Below are 18,022 nucleotides of genomic sequence, written 5' to 3' on the forward strand. Positions count from 1 at the left end.
AAGCAAATAGGGCCAGGGGCACACCAGCTTCAATGCCTTGACTTCCAAGCCTTCAGTGCCTCTGAGCATGCCCTCTGGTAGAAACAGGTCACTCTCCAAGGTACCACAGTTCCCACCGGTATGGTAGATGAAAATTTTATGTTTGGGCACATTTCATACATGGTATCCATAATTCTCTCATATATGGATTTTTCTTTTTTTTTTTTTTAATATTTTTTTTTCAACGTTTATTTATTTTTGGGACAGAGAGAGACAGAGCATGAACGGGGGAGGGGCAGAGAGAGAGGGAGACACAGAATCGGAAACAGGCTCCAGGCTCTGAGCCATCAGCCCAGAGCCTGACGCGGGGCTCGAACTCACGGACCGCGAGATCGTGACCTGGCTGAAGTCGGACGCTTAACCGACTGCGCCACCCAGGCGCCCCTGGATTTTTCTTTTTTAAGCAAGTGAAGAAAAGCATCTTACCATCTTGATATGAACTTGGAAAGCGCGCGCGTGTGTGTGTGTGTGTGTGTGTGTGTGTGTGCGCGCGCGCGCGCGCGCGCACGTGCACGCTAGTGTCTGAAGAGGTACTGCTAACTTTTCTGTTAGGTTAACTACTCTATATACATAGAATTTAAATGTGTATTATTACTATGTTTTAAGGAACAAGTCCCACAGTTTATTTAGTTCTCCACTGCTTAGGGGGAAAATAAGTAGGTCAGTGTTGTGGTTGTCTCCAAAGCAGTTTTAGATTTCCTAATTGCTAAGAGCCTTTAGGTGAAGATATAGCTGTGGTCCTGGGGCTGTCCTGGGTTTCTTACTGATGCTGTCACATCTTTGCTTCCAGGAGCGCTTGTGAAATTTACAAGAGTTTGGTTTAGATGATTCATTGCTACAGAAATTTGCATCTTAAAGGAAGTCTGAAACAATACCAAGTCTTAACGGAATAATGACCATTCCTGTGCGGCCTTCGAGCCAATGAACTGAGTCAGGAAACCTGAGATCTAGGTCATGTGACCTTGAACAAGTCAAGTCTCATCTGTATAAAGTTCATGTCCTCATCTGCAGAATAAAGAGGGTGACTTGGTAATACTTCCAGCTTAAAGTACTTTGATTCTTTGTCAGGATCTACTCTGTGATATATATAAATCCATGTGTAATGAGTTATGTTTATGGCATTCCATTGCATTTATGAATTAGGATTCCAAAATTCAACTTCTCATATCTGAATTCTTTAATTTGTTCGTAGGGTAATACTGATTTTTCCACTTTACAGGCTTTCCTATTCTGAAACTTTAACAAGCTGCAAAGCCATGAAAACTTACAGCTTCTTCTGTAATAGAACTCATTTATATTTTAGCTTTTCTTTATAATCATGTGAACCTTCCAGAAGGCTGATTTGGAGAAAGCCGATATAAATCTGTAGAATTCAAAATGAACTCTTATTTATAAAAAATACATTAGTATAGAAATCTTTTGTTTGTTGTATTATAGTGAGTTTGCAAAACAAACATTAAAAGTGTAAATTTGTTGCTGAAAGGCATTAAGAAAAAGCAAGAAAATCATTTAAAAATAATTTATGCAATGTTATTTTGCTCATGCTTTGAGACTGCAAACTTTATTTTAAGATTTAAAATTACAAAATTAGCACATGCATATTATATAAAATAAAGAGAAATGTAAGGAAATATAAAGAAGAAAACTAAAATACCCTTTAACACCATTATTTAGAGATCATCATAAATATTTTGTTGATGAATTTTTCAGTCATTTTTGTGTTATGTATATAGCTTTTCAAAGAAGCTTATACCAGATACATAGTTTTAGATTTAGGATCATTCATATGCTCTTTGAAAACATGATTTTTAATGACTAAATCCATTTTAAGAATATATATAATTTATTACCCAGTCCCTCGTAGGTGGACATTTAGGTTGGCAACTGTATCTAGTTTGGGTCCTGACTTCATAACTGGCTAGATTGACAGTTTGTAGACAGATACAGGAATGGTGAAAGAAGAGAATGGCATTTTGAAAAGCAGTTTTAAAATTAATCAGAAGTATTTTTTTTTTGTAATATTACATAACTCTGTTTTGGGTAACATTTTATTAGAAAGTTGATAGTTACACATTGTAAACTTTTAGAAAACATAAGGTGTAAAAAATAAAATATTTCCATTCATAAATAACACTGAAAATATTTGGGTACATTTAGTGTTTCTATCTATGTATCTCTCTATATATAATTTTTAACATAATTAGAATAACACATACATGATTTTGTAACCTGTTTTTTTTCCAACGTTTTTTCATGTCATTAAGAACTCTTTGAAAATGTGATTTTTTTTTTTAATGGCTTTCTTCTTCAGATAATTTATTTAACTATTATTACTTTATTAAACATTTAAATCTTCCCAATTTTGCCCTCCTAAATAGTACCAACAATGACCATGTTTGTACTTGCTTTTTGTCTTAAGAATAATGATACATTTGGGGGCACCTGGGTGGCTCCGTCGGTTAAACATCCGACTTCGGCCCAGATCATGATCTCACAGTTCATGGGTTTAAGCCCCACATTGGGCTCTGTGCTGATGGCTCAGAGCCTGGAGCCTGCTTCGGATTCTGTGTCTCCCTCACTCTCTGCCCTCCCTGCTCACACTCTGTCTCTCTCTCCTTCAAAAATAAACGTTAAAAAAAAAAAAAAAAAGAAGAAGAATGATACGTTTGGCCATATTACCACCACTTCCCTCCAGAAAGCTGAATTGATCCACATCACTAACAGTGGCCTTGAGCATATACTGTCCCTGTCACCAGAGCCTGCCTTCCATGCACACTGTAATCATCTTTTTGTGGAGGGAAAAATCAGCCTTGTTTTGCCTGTTCAGTAGGTGTGAAAGCGGGGTTTTATTTTTGTCTACTAAACTTCTCTGATTGCCAGTGAAGCTAAACATTGTACATGTTTATTATTCATGTTTGGTGTTTATTTTTTCCTTTAGCCATTTTTCTGTTGTGTATTACTTGTATATTAACTCTTTTTAGAATGAGATCATTAACCCTTTCTGCTATATATTTGCACTTGTTTGTAATTTATTTTTCATTCACATATAGGTAAATCTGTTGCTCTATTCTTGTACAGCTGCCTCCATCATTTGTTTCCTTGTTCACATGCTTTCTTCTTCTAGTATGTATGTATGTATGTATGTATGTATGTATTTTATTTATTTTATTTTATTTTATTTTATTTTATTTTATTTTTTAAATGATTTCACTTTTATATTTAACCCTAATATTATTGGGTCTGTAAATTGAGGATCTAGTTTGGCCTTATTTTCTAGATAGCTGATTTTCTCTTTCTTCTTCAATTTAAGATTCTTTCTTTCTTTCTTGGGGCAACTTGGGTGATTCTGTCAGTTAAGCGTTCGACTCTTGATTTTGGCTCAGGTCATGATCTCAGTTTCCTGAGTTCAAGCCCTACGTCGGTCTCTGTGCTGACAGTGCTGAGTCTGCTTGGGATTCTCCCTGTCTCTCTGCCCTCCACTATTTGTGCTCTCTCTGTCTCTTTCAAAATAAATAAATGAACTTAAAAAAAAAAAAAAAGATCCTTTCTTGCATATAAAGTTATTATATTTGTTGGTTCTGTTGATCTCGGTAATCCTTGAATCACAGTTTTGATTATTATAACTTTATAATTTCACAGTATTTGACAAGATAGGGCCCATTCATTACTATTTATTTTCAAAACATTCTTAGCCATTTACGTCTGTTTTTCCAGGTGAACATTGAAATCATATTGTTGACTCCTACCACTCCCACCGAGCAAAAGGAGAGAAGAAAACAATGTGTGTTTTAATTTGATTAAAATGCATTAAACTTTTAATTCATTTTGGAAGAAATGACATTGCCATATTATTCATTCTTTTTTTTTTAATGTTTATTTATTTTTGATAGAACACAATTGGGGGAAGGAGAAGAGAGAGAAGAGACACAAAATCTGAAGGACGCTCCAGGCTCTGAGCTGTCAGCACAGAGCCCAACATGGGGCTCAAACCCACAGACCATGAGATCATGACCTGAGCTGAAGTCGGTCGCCCAACCGACTGAGCCACCCAGGCACCCCTCATATTATTCATTCTTATCTATCAATGTGTTATATGCCTCTTTGTTTCTTATTATCTTTTTTATACCTCAACACAGTGAGTAAAATATTTTTAGTTTTTTATGTGGTTTCTATATTTTTCTCGTCAGCTATTTTTATGTTTCTCATTTCTCTTGGTCTCTTAAATAGATGCTTTCTTCTGTTAGATTGTATCAAACTGATTATTACTGATACATTGGGAAGTTTTGATATTTTTGTCTATTTAGTGCCCAACCATCTAATTATTTCTGAGGCATTTTTAATTTATCCCTTGGCTTTCTTGGTATAGTATAATATGCCAATGATAATTTTGTGGCCCTTCTTCCCAATTTGTTTCTTAATTTTGTTTCATGTCTTATTCTACAAACTAGGACTTTCAGAAAAACATTAAATTGTAGCCAGAGAAAAAATTGGGCTCTCTTACATTGTTTCTGATTTAGTAGGGATGCTGCTAGCATTTTATCATTTTATTATTAATGTTTTCCTAATATTTTATTATGAAAAATTTTAAACATACGGCAGAGTTGAAAAGTTACCACCTAGATTCTACCAATAACATTTCGCTATACTTGTTTTATTACGTATCTCTTAGCAGATTTTTTAATTATCAGCAATTTTGGTTGTATTACAGAAGTAGTTATCAGTACTTCATGCCCCAAGATTTTTCAAAATCAGCACTGCACTAATTGTTGCAGATAAAAGTGAATATGGCAGTCTCGTAGCCCCATTTATCAAGAAGTAGCCAATCTAAAAACTTTTAATAAAGCTTTGAAATGGGAGCTTATGAAAACTGTTCCATTGAAGGACAGTGTTAAGCATCAGAAGAAGGGTTGTAGTCTAACTTGGATTACAGAAAGAAACGGAATTGAAGCTTGAATGTTTCAGTATTTGACCAAACTTTCTAGAGAAGAGAAAGCTTTTGTTTAGCTGATAGACTACTTACTTACAAAAACAGCTGCTTATTCTAGTCTGCAGTGAACTAAAGTCCATCAAACTGTGATAGTTGAACCACATTAGCCTTTAAGGCCATTCTTATACTGACTCTATTTCCCTGATGTATTAGTCTCCCAGGCAGACCTAACAAATTTCTGTAAACTGGATGGCTTAAAACAACAGATGTGTACTCTCGCACAGTTCTAGAGGCCAGAATCTGAACTCAAGGTGCCAGCAGAGTTGGTTTCTCCTGGAGGCTCTGAGAGGGAAACACTTCTACACTTCTCTCTACCTCCTAGCAGTTGCCCACAGTCCTTGACTTGCACATGCATCCTCCCAGTGTCTGCTTCCCATTTCCACACTAGTCTTCCCTGTGTCTGTGTTCTCATTCTCTTCCAAGGACACTCTTGGTGGTTTTAGGGCCTAGTGTGAGCTCATCTCGAGCCTTACTATAATTACATCTGCAAAGACCCTATTAACAAATAAGATCACTTTCTTAGGTTCTAGGCCAACATGAATTTTTAGGTGACACTATTCAGCTCACTACACCCAGCAGTGTTCTTAGCAAGCAGTAGTAGAAAGAACATGAGTTCAGGAGAACAAAAGCTTGGCTCTGATCCTTGCCAGTTCTATAATTTTGGGAGAGCTTGTCATCTATAAGCTTGTCATTGTCTCCATTTCTCAAATGAGTATGTTGATCAGTGCATAATCTTTCAAGGTCCCTAATTGTCCTGAAGTCTACATTAACTAGTGAAGAATCATATGCATAGCTAATTTCTAGCTCTACTCTTGTGTTTCTCTGGTCCCTGATTGTTTCTCAGGGGTACTTTAAGGTCTGATTAGTATCAGAGGGACTTTGACATCTTTGGATAAAATATAGAATATCACTATCCTGGTTTGTATGTGAATGTGAACTAAGGGGGTTCCTTAGGCCTTTATGGATCAACAAAAGATAGCTGCTACGCTTGGAGGTTTTCCCATTTCGTCTCGGTCTTCAGTCTGTTATTTAAAAACAAACGAAAATAAAGTGTAGAATTTTTTTGTTGCCAAAGATCATGTAACACATAGATGACTCAAGTAGGAGATGGGACAGTTGGGTTCCAAAGTGCTTTAGTTTCATGTTATTCTCTTTCCTGTCTACTGCTCAGTAATTTTACTTAGTGGTGAAGAAATGCACACTGGGTTATAGATAGTGGGCAGTGTTTGAAGGTCCTGAAACCTTATTTTGAATTACTAAAATAGTGAGGTTTAAATATCTCTCCAGGAGACATAGTTCACATAAAGGCATAGGGGGGGAAAAAGTTCATTTACATGCCATTATCCCTTAAAGAGTCCTTCTCCATCTTTTCTATATGTTCACCAAGACACAAAAGGAGGAATTTTCTGGCTGCAATTTTTATAGACTTCAGTGTTATTGAAATGAAAGTGCTTCAAGGACATTTCCATTTGTTACTAGCTTATGGTTTCTCATTTCATGTAAATTATTTTGCCACTTTTCATTTTAATTCTTTGCTGTCATTGTCTGGCAAAATGATCATTTGATTTCTCTCTGTGAAGATATTCACTGATTACTCAGCTGACAATGTCCTTTGTCTATAAAAGTGTAGTGCCTTAGGATTTATTTTATTACTTTTTTATTACTACCTGTAGATTTCTGTTTACATTTCTTTCCCTTTTTTGTCTTGGACAATGTCTAGGACTATAAAATATTCTTACTTGGGACAGAAGTATGTTTTGAACTCCAGAGTTCCAGTGTAGAAAAAGATCTCTTTCAGAGTCTTAGAGACTTTAATATGACAAATTCTCCTATAATTTGTCCACTCGGTAACAGTAGAAATATCTATTTCTTTGACATAATCTAAAGGTTAAAATGCTTGAAGGTAAATGATAAATAGTGTGGACTATTCCTAAGGCTATCTTTTTTGTGTATGGGGATAGAGGTTCCTAAATGCAGGAGGTCTTGAGTTATTCCCATGTTGAAATGTCTCTTGAATCTCACCTTCTCTCTTTCCATGCCTGAGCCTACTGCAGACCCTCTCCTCAGCTATTGCCACGTTAACTGGCTTCTGTGTCAAGTATAACCAGAGATACTGCCCTACAAAAATAAATCTGACCATATAATACCCCTGTAAAAACCTTCATTCCCAGTTGCCTAAAAAGTTTACTGCAAACTCTGTCATAATAAAATCTGGACCCAGTGTCTTTTTTCAGTTTGATCCCCAACTACCCCACCTTAGGTACAATATATTCCAGCCACGTTCCTCCACATTCTCAGAACATTCTAAGCTCTTTCATAACTCCCTTTCTTTGTATATGTTGTTACCTCTGCCTTGTATAAATTCACTTTACCCACCCTCCCTGCTCTTTTTTTAAGACCCTGCACAAATGCTCGTTCCTCTTTGTTCCTATATACTATATTTATACCACCAATATAGTACATTCTTTTTTTTTTTTTCTTAAGTTTACTTATTTATTTTGAAAGAGACCATGTATAAGCTAGAGAGGGAAAAAGAGAATCCCAAGCAGTTTCCACGTGTCAGCATGGAGCCCAATGCAGGGCTCAAACTTATGAACTGTGAGATCATGACCTGAGCTGAAATAAAGAGCCACCCAGGCACCCCAATGTAGTCCATTCTATAATATTTTATATGTTTTATTACATACACACATCCCTGGTCTGATTATCTTTGCCACCATTTAGCCAATTGCCTGGGGTAAATGAGGACTTAACATTTTGGGAGGGGGGTGCCTAAATGATTATTTCCAAAATTAAAGTCATTAGGCCTATTTCCCAACCTCGCTGATAATCTATTCGTTATATATATGTCAGAAATAAACATTATACTAATATAACTTTATTCAACTATATCTTAGTCTAAATATATAATATGGTGAGATCTCAGTTGGCTTTTTCCTGAAAGATATTCTTGGTTTCATTAAAAGCCTTAACTGAAGGGGCGCCTGGGTTAAGCATTGGACTCTAGGTTTCTGCTCAGGTTGTGATCTCACAATTTATGAGTTTGAGGCCTCTGTCGGGCTTCCCACTGACTGTACGGAGCCTGCATGGGATTCTCTCTCTCTCTCTCTCCCTCTCTTTCTGCCCCTTCTCTGAGCACTCACATACTCTCTTTCAAAATAAATAAACTTAAAAAAACTGAAAAAAAAAAAACCCTTAACTGAAACCACTATTCTCTGTTTTTATCTTTGTTCTTTCTTTCATTCATTTATTCCCTCATGTATTTATTTATTCAACCATCTATTAATCAAACAGTTGCTTACTGAATTTCTGTTATGTGCCATGCAGATTCTTTGGGCTTAGATAGCTCCTCTTTTGAGTAACTGGATAGAAACTATAGTTAACCATCTTCTTTGATGCTTCCTTTTTTTCTGAGCAATTAACATGCCCTCTTTCAGAGAGCACATATGAAAAATATTAGGGCATTTTGACACTAAATTCAGATAAGTCAATAATGTGATGTGGTTGCAGAGTGACCACGTATTGCCTAAAGTGGGATACTTTGGGCAAGTGAGTTTGTTAATCATTCAAGGTAACAGCCCTATCTCAGGCAAACCAAGATCTCCCTGTAAATAACCCCTATAGTCTAATCAGATTGCATTACCAGTTGTCTTGTTTTCCAAGCACATTTCAGGGTTTTATGCCTTTATATCTTTGTCTGTACTGTTAACTTTGACCTTTCCTCACCAACACCTGGAGTCTGTGCCTTCGTCAAAAGCTTGCCCAATTCAGTGAGCTTTCCCAGATCAGGGTTGGGAAATCTATTCTGAATTTATTTAGCACATCATTTATATTCTTAGCGGCTAGGTGTATTCTGGTTTGTCTGTTACTGTTTTGACTGTTGTTTTGACTCCTTCTACTATTTAACTTTTTTTTATATATTCCTCCTCAGCTGAACCACATGTTCTAAAGATAAGGGCTTATATTTGAACTTACGTTCACTCCTCAAGTACAGGGCCTTACTCACATTCATGTAATACATTTTTGTTGGATATTTTATTTCCTGGCCTACCTTTGTCTTTCCTAAAACCGCTTCCACTTTATGTTGGTATTGTGTATCTGTTCCCACTGCAAAAAAAAATTTTTAAGAGCTTTGCAATGAATATTTTTAATTAGTACATCTTAAACTTGTATAATTACAATGGGGTATCTTAAACTGTATTTTATCAGTTTAGATTATACTGTCTGTCTTGAATTCATATTTTTTAAACATTGAAATACTATAGAAAGGCAAAAGATGAAAGTGGTATTCCATAGTCTGGCATACACACTTCCAGCTGTAGTAGTACATTTTACTGAAAATTTATATTTTCAGTACCCCTACATTTCTAATTATAAAAATAATAGGACCTTAACAGAAAAGAAATGACTAATTGTCAGGCTTAAAGATTTAAAACTATAGTGAGTTCTTACATTCTTTGATTTGGAAGAAGTTACTGACTTATTTTTACTCTGATCATCTTACTTTTATATAATTAGATCCTAAAAATACACAGTAAAAATGATTTTTAAGACTTTTTAACTCATTAAATCACATATGCCATGAATAACTGCAAATTCTAACTTAGCTTCCAAACATACTGTGGCTTTGTTCTACTAATCATTAGAATAGTAGTCACAATCCTAATATTTCCTGGCTGATCTAAATACACTTTCCAAACATAAATTGTTTATGGAGTATTAATCATTAAACTAGTGTTTAATTGTTTCAGTGTTTTCCCAAAGTTCTTTTATTAAAAATGTATAAAAATAGCATATGTTCATTTCAGAAATTCAGCTGAGAAGTATATAAAACAATGTGAAAACCAATCTTAATTACCACTAGTATTTCCCTGTGTTCCATTCATCCCAGTATTCTTGCTCTTAAGAGATAATCATCTCTTTAATATGTATCTTTGAGACCCTCTTACAATACTTCTATAACTCTTGATTTTCACCAGTTCACTTACAGTGGTATTTATTTCTTTTGGAAACTCCTACACTGGGTTGAGGGTGACTTTACTTTGTTCATCATTATTGACTTGTCAGTGCTGTCATCAGTGAGGAGGGCATATAAGGATGAATCAGACTTGTACCTCAAGTGGCTTTCAACGTAGTCGGGGAGAGATGTATACAGTGATAACTATAATACGAGATGAAAAAATGTAAGAGAGGGACAGATGGAGTGCTGTGGGATTCATGGAGTGATAGTTACCTTTGACTGGCCAAGAGCTAATACCTGACCTATATCCTGAAAGACAAGATTTGGGCTGGGGGGAGGCAAAAAGCAAATACACTGGCAGGAGAAGGGCACAGAGATACTAGGAGTTTACAAGGTTATTCCATTTTCCTAGACTGTAGTGTGCATATATAGTAGTAGCAGCAGATAAAGAAGCTAAGGTAGTTTGGGGTAGAGCTCTGAACACCTCTATAATAAATCTTTAAAAAGTTTTAACAGAATAGTGCCATGACTAGAGATGTGCACTAGGAATCTTAAGTAGACATTATAGGGATATAGAGTCAATCACTGGCTTTGCAGTAATTTGGAAGAAGAGTTGCCATAATGAGGTATAGTGGCCCTAGAGCTGCTACTGAAATAGAACCTGTAGGTCTGAACCATATTCCATCAAATCTGAGAAGGCGTTGATTGTAAGACACACCTTTATTTTGTGTACAGTGAGGGGAGACAAAAAAAACACTACCAGTTATTTTTAGACACCACTAATTATAAGATATAACCTGATTTTAGAGATTATGATAATAAACATACATCATAAAATCAGCAAAATAGAGTAATTGCATATATATAGGGAAAAAGGTTGGGCGCGCAAGAAAGACAGGAGAGAGCTGAGCAAATGAAAGAAAGGAGGAAGAGATCAAAGATACAAGTGGAAAAGGAGACCTTGAAGAAGAGAACACATCTTCCTCTACCATGAGATAAAGAAATGAATGAGCAGTACTCCGAGAAGTTTAGAAGTTGAAAAGCTAAAAACATTAAGCAAACTTCATTAAATAACCTCTATCTTGGTAAAAGAGGAGGCAAGGTCATTTGTCAAAAGAATGACAGTGGTGGGTTTGAGGGCTTGGGACTTAAGAGTGAAAAGGTTTCAGGTAAGTGGGGCCTGAAAGATGGAATATTAAAAACAGCAAGGACTGAATGAGTTCCCATCAGAAATGAGGGGCCCAGTTAAGGTTGAAAAGCACAGATTTATAAAGAAACCAACTGGCCCTATTTTATGACTTTGTCCAGGAACACTTGGTACCGTGAGAGAAGGATGGACGAAAACTTGTGGAAGGTGCTTTCTGCAGGGTAGGAGATTGGCTGGACAGGTATGGTGGAAGGACAGAAAAGCTAAATAATCTAAGTTTCTCCCAAGGGATATTATTGATTTGGCTCACCATGAAGTTCAGGCTAAGAAATGAAAGGTGAGGCCAGAAAAAGAATAGATAAACAGATTTTTTTAACTTGGGTGGGGGGAGCATTTTTAAAGGGATTCAAGGGACCACCTGGGTGGCTCAGTCAGTTGAACATCCAACTCTTGGTTTGTCCGACTCTCACAGTTTGTGACATCACTCCACCCACACCCCTGTATCAGGCTCCTCGATGGGCATGGAGCCTCTCTCCAATTCTCTCTCTCTCTCAAAATAAATAGATAAAAACTGTATTAAAAAAAGGATTTGAGGGATGCCTGGGTGGCTCAGTTGGTTAAGCATCTGACTTCAGCTCTGGTCATGATCTCACAGTCTGTGAGTTCGAGCCCTGTGTCGGGTCTGTGCTTACAGTTCAGAGCCTGGAGCCTGCTTCAGATCCTGTGTCTCCCTCTCTCTCTGCCCCTCTCCTGCTCATACTCTGTCTCTCTCTCTCAAAAATAAAATAAACATTTTTTAAAAAGGATTTGAGATTATTAAGAAGGTGAAAAAATTATTTTGAAGAGGAGGAGTAGGTAAGTAGAAAGTTGATTGGAGAATTTCAGAATTAAGATGATGGAGGTTGAATTCAGAAGATTAAATCTGGAAGATGTGTAATCTTTCTAAAACACAGATCGGAGTATGTCTCTATGTGACTTGGAAACCTGTATTTCAAGATGATGTCTGTACTACTGACAAGAACAAATAAGGCTCATCACAAGCTGACCCCATCCTACTTTTCCAGGCTAATATCTCCTCATTTCTTCCTGTGAACCCCATAGTCCAACCACTCTGAATTCTCTGTGGTCACAATCCTCAACGCTTTTATCTACCTTTTGCTTGTACACATGCTGTTCCCCTTGCATTAAGTACCCTTCCTCCTCTTCTTTGCCTTGCAAACTCCTGCCCATCTTCAAGACCACACTTCCTCTGCCACATCCTTCTGGGTGCCCGCACACCACACTGAGCACACTTTCATCTGTGCGCCAGGAGTATTCCCTTCAGACAGCCTATGGAATTTGGCCACAAGTATATTGATTTCCATGTCTTCCTCCAGTAGATTGTAAACTCCTTGAAGTCATAAACTATCTAATTCTCTTTACCCACAGTGCAAACATACAGTGTTAGGTACTTAATAACTGCTTTTGTTGTCTTCGTTGAGTTTTAAATGAAGAAGCTAATCCAGTGCTTCTCAAACACTAATGTACATTCGAATCACCTGGAGATCTTGTTAAAATTCAGATTCTGATTCAGTCTGAGGCGGGGTCTGGGATTCTACCTTTCTAACGAGCTCCCAGTTGATGCCGGTGCTGCTGGCTCCTGAGACTAATTCAGAGTGTTTTCGCACAAGTGGAGTAAAGGTAAAGGTCCAGTGAGAGTGTGGGAGTGGGGCAGTTACGGTGACAGTCACTTGGTATGAGCACTAGAAAATCATGTAGGATGAGATGCTTAAATCACAGAATCAAGCAGACCGCTGTGGAAGATGGTTGACAGGACTGGTATGATCTAGTTCTAGGACTTCCTGTTTTCAAAAAGGAAAGGCTTTCCAGTCCTGGCAGCTGTGTCGGGACCACAGCAAAGGATGCACTCCATGGAGACGGCGGGGATGGGAGGTGGGGTCAGAAGTCGGGTTTGGGGCCTCACAAGAAGGGTCTGCGGCCTCCCGTGTTTATTCCTGGTGAGTGGCACATCTACCAGAGGGGGACAGAATGGAAAAGCTGCATTGTAAGAGAAGGGAGGCCCCTGAAGAGAGGGGAGGTTTAGCACCTTGACAAGGGATTATTTCCTGATCATAAGTTGATGGATTCAAAGTATGAAGATCTTCTTTCTTAAAATCATAGATGACAACAGAAGTAGCATTTAGTAAGCATTCTCTTCCCACATAGAGTCTCACAGGTCTGATAATGCTAAAGAGAAGTTCAGTAAACCTAATTTCTTTTAAGTACTATCGTACAGAAGTAATATGTGCTTTTGTAACATATGAAAAAAGACAAAAATATTTAAATCTCCTCCACCAGTCCCCTTCCCCCACAATGAAGTAATTGATTTTTACAGCTTGATGTGTACTCTTCTAAGCATTTATCCATGCAAATTTATGTACACATAGACAGGATTTTTTCAAATTCCATAATGGCATTTTCCATGCATACTATTCTGCAGATTGTTTTTCTCACTTAGGAATGTTGTAAACATCCCTCCAGGTCAGTGGATAGAGCTCTTATTTTTTCCTAGTTATTTTTAAATAGCTGTGTATAAATATAGATGTCCTGTAATTTGTTCTGCACAATTTGGTAATTTAAAATTTTTGCCACTACAACCAATATGACACACACAAAAAGGTCCTACTGTTACCAGCACCTCCGTAACACAACTCTATGATTTCAGCCAACTGTATGTATACAGGCAACTTTTATATCAAGGACATCTTTCAATGAGGCAAAGCAGTAGCTAGGCCTGCACTAATGTAGTAGCCACTAGTCACATTTAGCAATTTAAATTTAAATTTGCTAAAATTAAATCAAATTAAAAATTCTCTTCCTCAGTCACATCAGCCTCCTTTCAGCTGCTCAGCGGCCACATGTGAGTAGTGGCTACCCTATTGGATAGTGAACAGACCATTTCCATCCTCACAGAAAGCTCCATTGGACAGCCTGGACTAGACGCCGTAATGCCACATCATAAAGAAGAACGTGATTTTTCAGTGGGTTAGCATTTTAATGAGAGCACGTTTCTTAAAGTACAAACTTTGTGTCTTAATTGGTTGCCCCTGCAGTTACTTCAATGAGAATCAATACCCAGATGAAGCCAAGAGAGAAGAAATTGCAAATGCTTGCAATGCAGTTATACAGAAGCCAGGTAAGGCGGCAGCTGCCACTTAACTCAGCAGTGGAGCTCTCGGCCTCACGTCATCATCTGGGACAAGAATCTTCTTTTACTCATTGCAACTGAATGCCCTAGGTTCCATTCCCACCACCCTCCTGTGCAGTCACTGCCCTGTCCTGTTCGGGTGGTACTTCTCGGGGATGTAGTTATGGTGGTCCAGATCAGGTGTTCATATGGAAGGTTGCAAGAGAGTATCCCTGCTTAAGATAGGAGGCCTGGAAATGATAAAGACTATATAGATGCCTTTAAAAATAGAGCGTAACTATATCAGTTCCAAAATAATTTTAAAGTTTGGAATATTTAAGCAAGTCTTGTAAATAAATGAAAAGATGTATGTATGTATGTATGTATTTTGCAAGTGTTATATAATTCTGTATTCCTGTTTGAAGAATGAATTCTTATTAAAATTGGCTTGTTAATCTTTCCTGCATTGGGATGAGTTCTGCATCGTTAGGAAAAACTTAGGGTAGTTCCATTCTAAAGTCCTGTTGTTCCCGTGCAAGTCAACGGAGCCACTTAAAGATACAAGACTTTTTTTCCATGTGTTAAAATGTTATTCCACATTTTACGGTTTTTGTTACCAGAAACTGTTCTCAGTTAAGATGATCAATTGATCTTCATTTGGCCAGTTAATTTGAATGGCCTAAAGGCTATAGATACAAAAGTGTCAATATTTTATCATAATTAAACTGTAATTTATTCTCCCTTACCCGGAAGCCTGACTTCTAGCAATCTAGACCCTACAGACACATCTCCAGTGACACCTATACCCTAACCTCACACCAGCCACAGTCCCACCCCAGAAGCTGTGCAGGAACTCAGAGCCTTCCTGGAAAACACTTCACCCTGTGTCATCAACACCTTAACCTTTTTTCTGGCTTCTCCACCCACTGTGGATTAAAAGCTTAGTAGACAGAAAAGGACAGGGGAGGAGGAAAAGGTACAGGTGGACCCTTGTTTGCAGGCATGGTGTTAATCTGTAAGAATTCACATTTGACAGCAAAGAAGGTAATAAATTTAAAATGCAACCTGAATTGTGCTATGTGTTCTCGTATAGTTATAATAATGGATGGTCAGAGTCAAGAAAACATGGACAATAATTATTCTTCTGTCTTAAGACAGCAGGAAACTAGTTTATATAAGGCTTTAAAGATTTAAGTAAACTTCAACTACCTGGAAACTTGATGAAGAGTAACACACTCATCTAGAATGATGCTAATTGAATGAAGCCTCCATATGTTATCATCTGACCTTTGAACCCTAGAGTTGAATTTGTGGAATTTATTAATTTTGTATTTAGTATTGCAATTTCTTTAGTATTGTGTGGTTTTCTGAAATATTTTGTTATTAGTTGCTATTTCTGTATTTAGTGTTTATTCATTCAGTAATAATTTAAGTGCATACATACTACTAAAAAAAAAAATCCCCCTGTATCTGTTGTTCTGGCAATAGATGCAATCAAAAGAACTTTTCAAAAAGAAAAGTATTATTCCTTAAAACTAGTCTCAGATTCAGACTATCTGAATTTTATTGCATGCATTCACAGGCAAAAAACTGTCAGATCTGGAACGAGTTACCTCCCTGAAAGTATATAATTGGTTTGCTAACAGACGGAAGGAGATCAAGAGGAGAGCCAATATTGGTAATGTATCAGAGAGGCTGCTTTCTTTTTTGAAGCAGTCCTAGACATCAGTTTTTGGTTTTTGGTTTTTGGTTTTTTTTGAAAGTACCTTCAGTTTAGAACTGCAGGTCTTAACAATCCTTACTTTTAAGCCTAACAAGAATTGTCCTTATGTTTTTCTTTGTGTTTTTAAGAATTAGTATTTCTTGCAGTATTTGTATTATACTAATAATGGCATTGTTCTTAATGTTCTAGAATCTAGAATTAGACATGGCCCCTGACCAATTACTCCTGTGCCTCATAGTAAAGATGCTTGTTAAGGACTTGAGAGAGGGAGTGAGACCCTGAGCTTCTTTGTTGTTACTGGGCTGTGACTTAGGTATTAAGAAACATATGATTAATAGAACTGGAATGAAAGAGTCTTAATAGGGAACATAGCAAAACACAGATTTTTTATTTTATTTATTTATTTATTTATTTATTTACTTATTTACTTATTTACTTATTTATTTTCAATATATGAAATTTATTGTCAAATTGGTTTCCATACAACACCCAGTGCTCATCCCAAAAGGTGCCCTCCTCAATACCCATCACCCACCCTCCCCTCCCTCCCACCCCCCATCAACCCTCAGCTTGTTCTCAGTTTTTAAGAGTCTCTTATGCTTTGGCTCTCTCCCACTCTCTTTTTTTTTTTTTTTCCTTCCCCTCCCCCATGGGTTTCTGTTAAGCAAAACACAGATTTTTAAGAAGAGCATTTCAGAAACATGAATTAATGAGATTGGGGTGGGGGGTTGGTTTTGAGCTTCTAAAATTGTGTTTCAATTCTAAACTTACTCCCCATCAATACAATTCTCAAACACTTTACAGAACCCCAAGACAGGAGGGCTGTTTAATTAGTTGGTAAGTATTTATGAAGCACCTAACAGTCAACCACTCAGATGTGGCATGTGAGGCAGCAGGGGCTCCAGAACGACCACTGTGTTCCTCTCCTGGCCTATGTGCAGCTGAATTCTACCTGTCTGCAATTTAAAAGAACCAAAATGTAGAGGAATCTAGGTTCTTGTTTAATTACATTCTGATTTCCTCAGCACAAAGATTAATTCAGTGTTTTGGCTATTACAATAATGTAACAGATAATTTAGGGATCTATTTGCTTTTTTCGAAGAAGCAGCAATCCTGGAGAGTCATGGGATAGATGTACAGAGTCCAGGAGGCCATTCCAACAGTGATGATGTTGACGGAAATGACTACTCAGAGCAGGTGAGCAGCTGAGCAGAGGTTCTTGGTTACAGAGTGGGTGGGATAGTATGACAACTCAATTCTGTGGGTGTGTTTTGTACGGGGTGGGAGAGAGGAGACAATCTAATGTCCCTCCACTCTGCTCATGTGTGTAGTTAGATTTTCATGTAATTTGAAAGGAATGTGGTATAAGATTCAGTTGTCCTGTAAAATTTGTAAGAAACTGTTATTCACCCACATGGATTTATTGTCATACAACAGGATACTTGGCAAGTACGCAATGGGGAGGAGGAGGAGGGAAGAAGTTCAGAGGGAGGCAGAGAAGCAGAGAAGGTAGAAGAAGAGAGGAGGATCTGATCCAAACAAGCAAGTTACACCATCCACCACACACACACTCAATGTTTGAGAATACTAAGGGCTACTGGGTAGCTATACTCCATGCCTAAACCTGTACCAATGCAGCACACAGTGGAAGGTCCCGCCCACCACGGCCCCATTGCAGTGAGAACCCTCATGCCTGGATGAGTGGTTCTTCCAGAGTCTCTGGCACATTGACACACACATCCTCTCATAAATGCATGTCTTCTCACCTCACCCTGACTTAGTTTTCATTGCTTGGGGGAAAATATATATATTTAATTGTAGCCACTGGATGGAATAATTCAGTAACTAAGAATGTGGGAATTTTCCCCCCACATATCTGTTGACAGATTTCATTAAAATTTTTATAGGATTTAAAATTCGTTTCTGTTTGGAATATGAAAAAAATGTATGATGTCTTCTGGACCACAGCAGGAGAACGTTTGCTGTTTCCTGTAGTGTAT

General features: G+C 37.4%; 1 protein-coding gene across 11 annotated transcripts in view; it reads left to right on the top strand.

Moving 5' to 3' along the window:
• The window catches only part of HMBOX1 (homeobox containing 1), a 206,234-nt gene that overhangs the window by 172,889 nt on the left and 15,323 nt on the right, over positions 1-18,022 (top strand). For 2 of the 11 annotated variants that reach the window (XM_045461713.1, XM_045461720.1), the window contains 4 exons: positions 14,226-14,308; positions 15,882-15,977; positions 17,125-17,219; positions 17,460-17,531. In XM_045461713.1, coding sequence (XP_045317669.1) covers positions 14,226-14,308; positions 15,882-15,977; positions 17,125-17,219; positions 17,460-17,531 — 346 coding nt within the window. Of the gene's footprint in view, positions 1-14,225; positions 14,309-15,881; positions 15,978-17,124; positions 17,220-17,459; positions 17,565-18,022 lie in introns of all 11 variants that reach the window. The other 9 variants (XM_045461729.1, XM_045461739.1, XM_045461786.1 and 6 more) reach the window with 6 other exon arrangements.

This window comes from Leopardus geoffroyi, chromosome B1 (genome assembly GCF_018350155.1).
Source record: "Leopardus geoffroyi isolate Oge1 chromosome B1, O.geoffroyi_Oge1_pat1.0, whole genome shotgun sequence".
Taxonomy (NCBI): Eukaryota; Metazoa; Chordata; class Mammalia; order Carnivora; family Felidae; genus Leopardus; species Leopardus geoffroyi.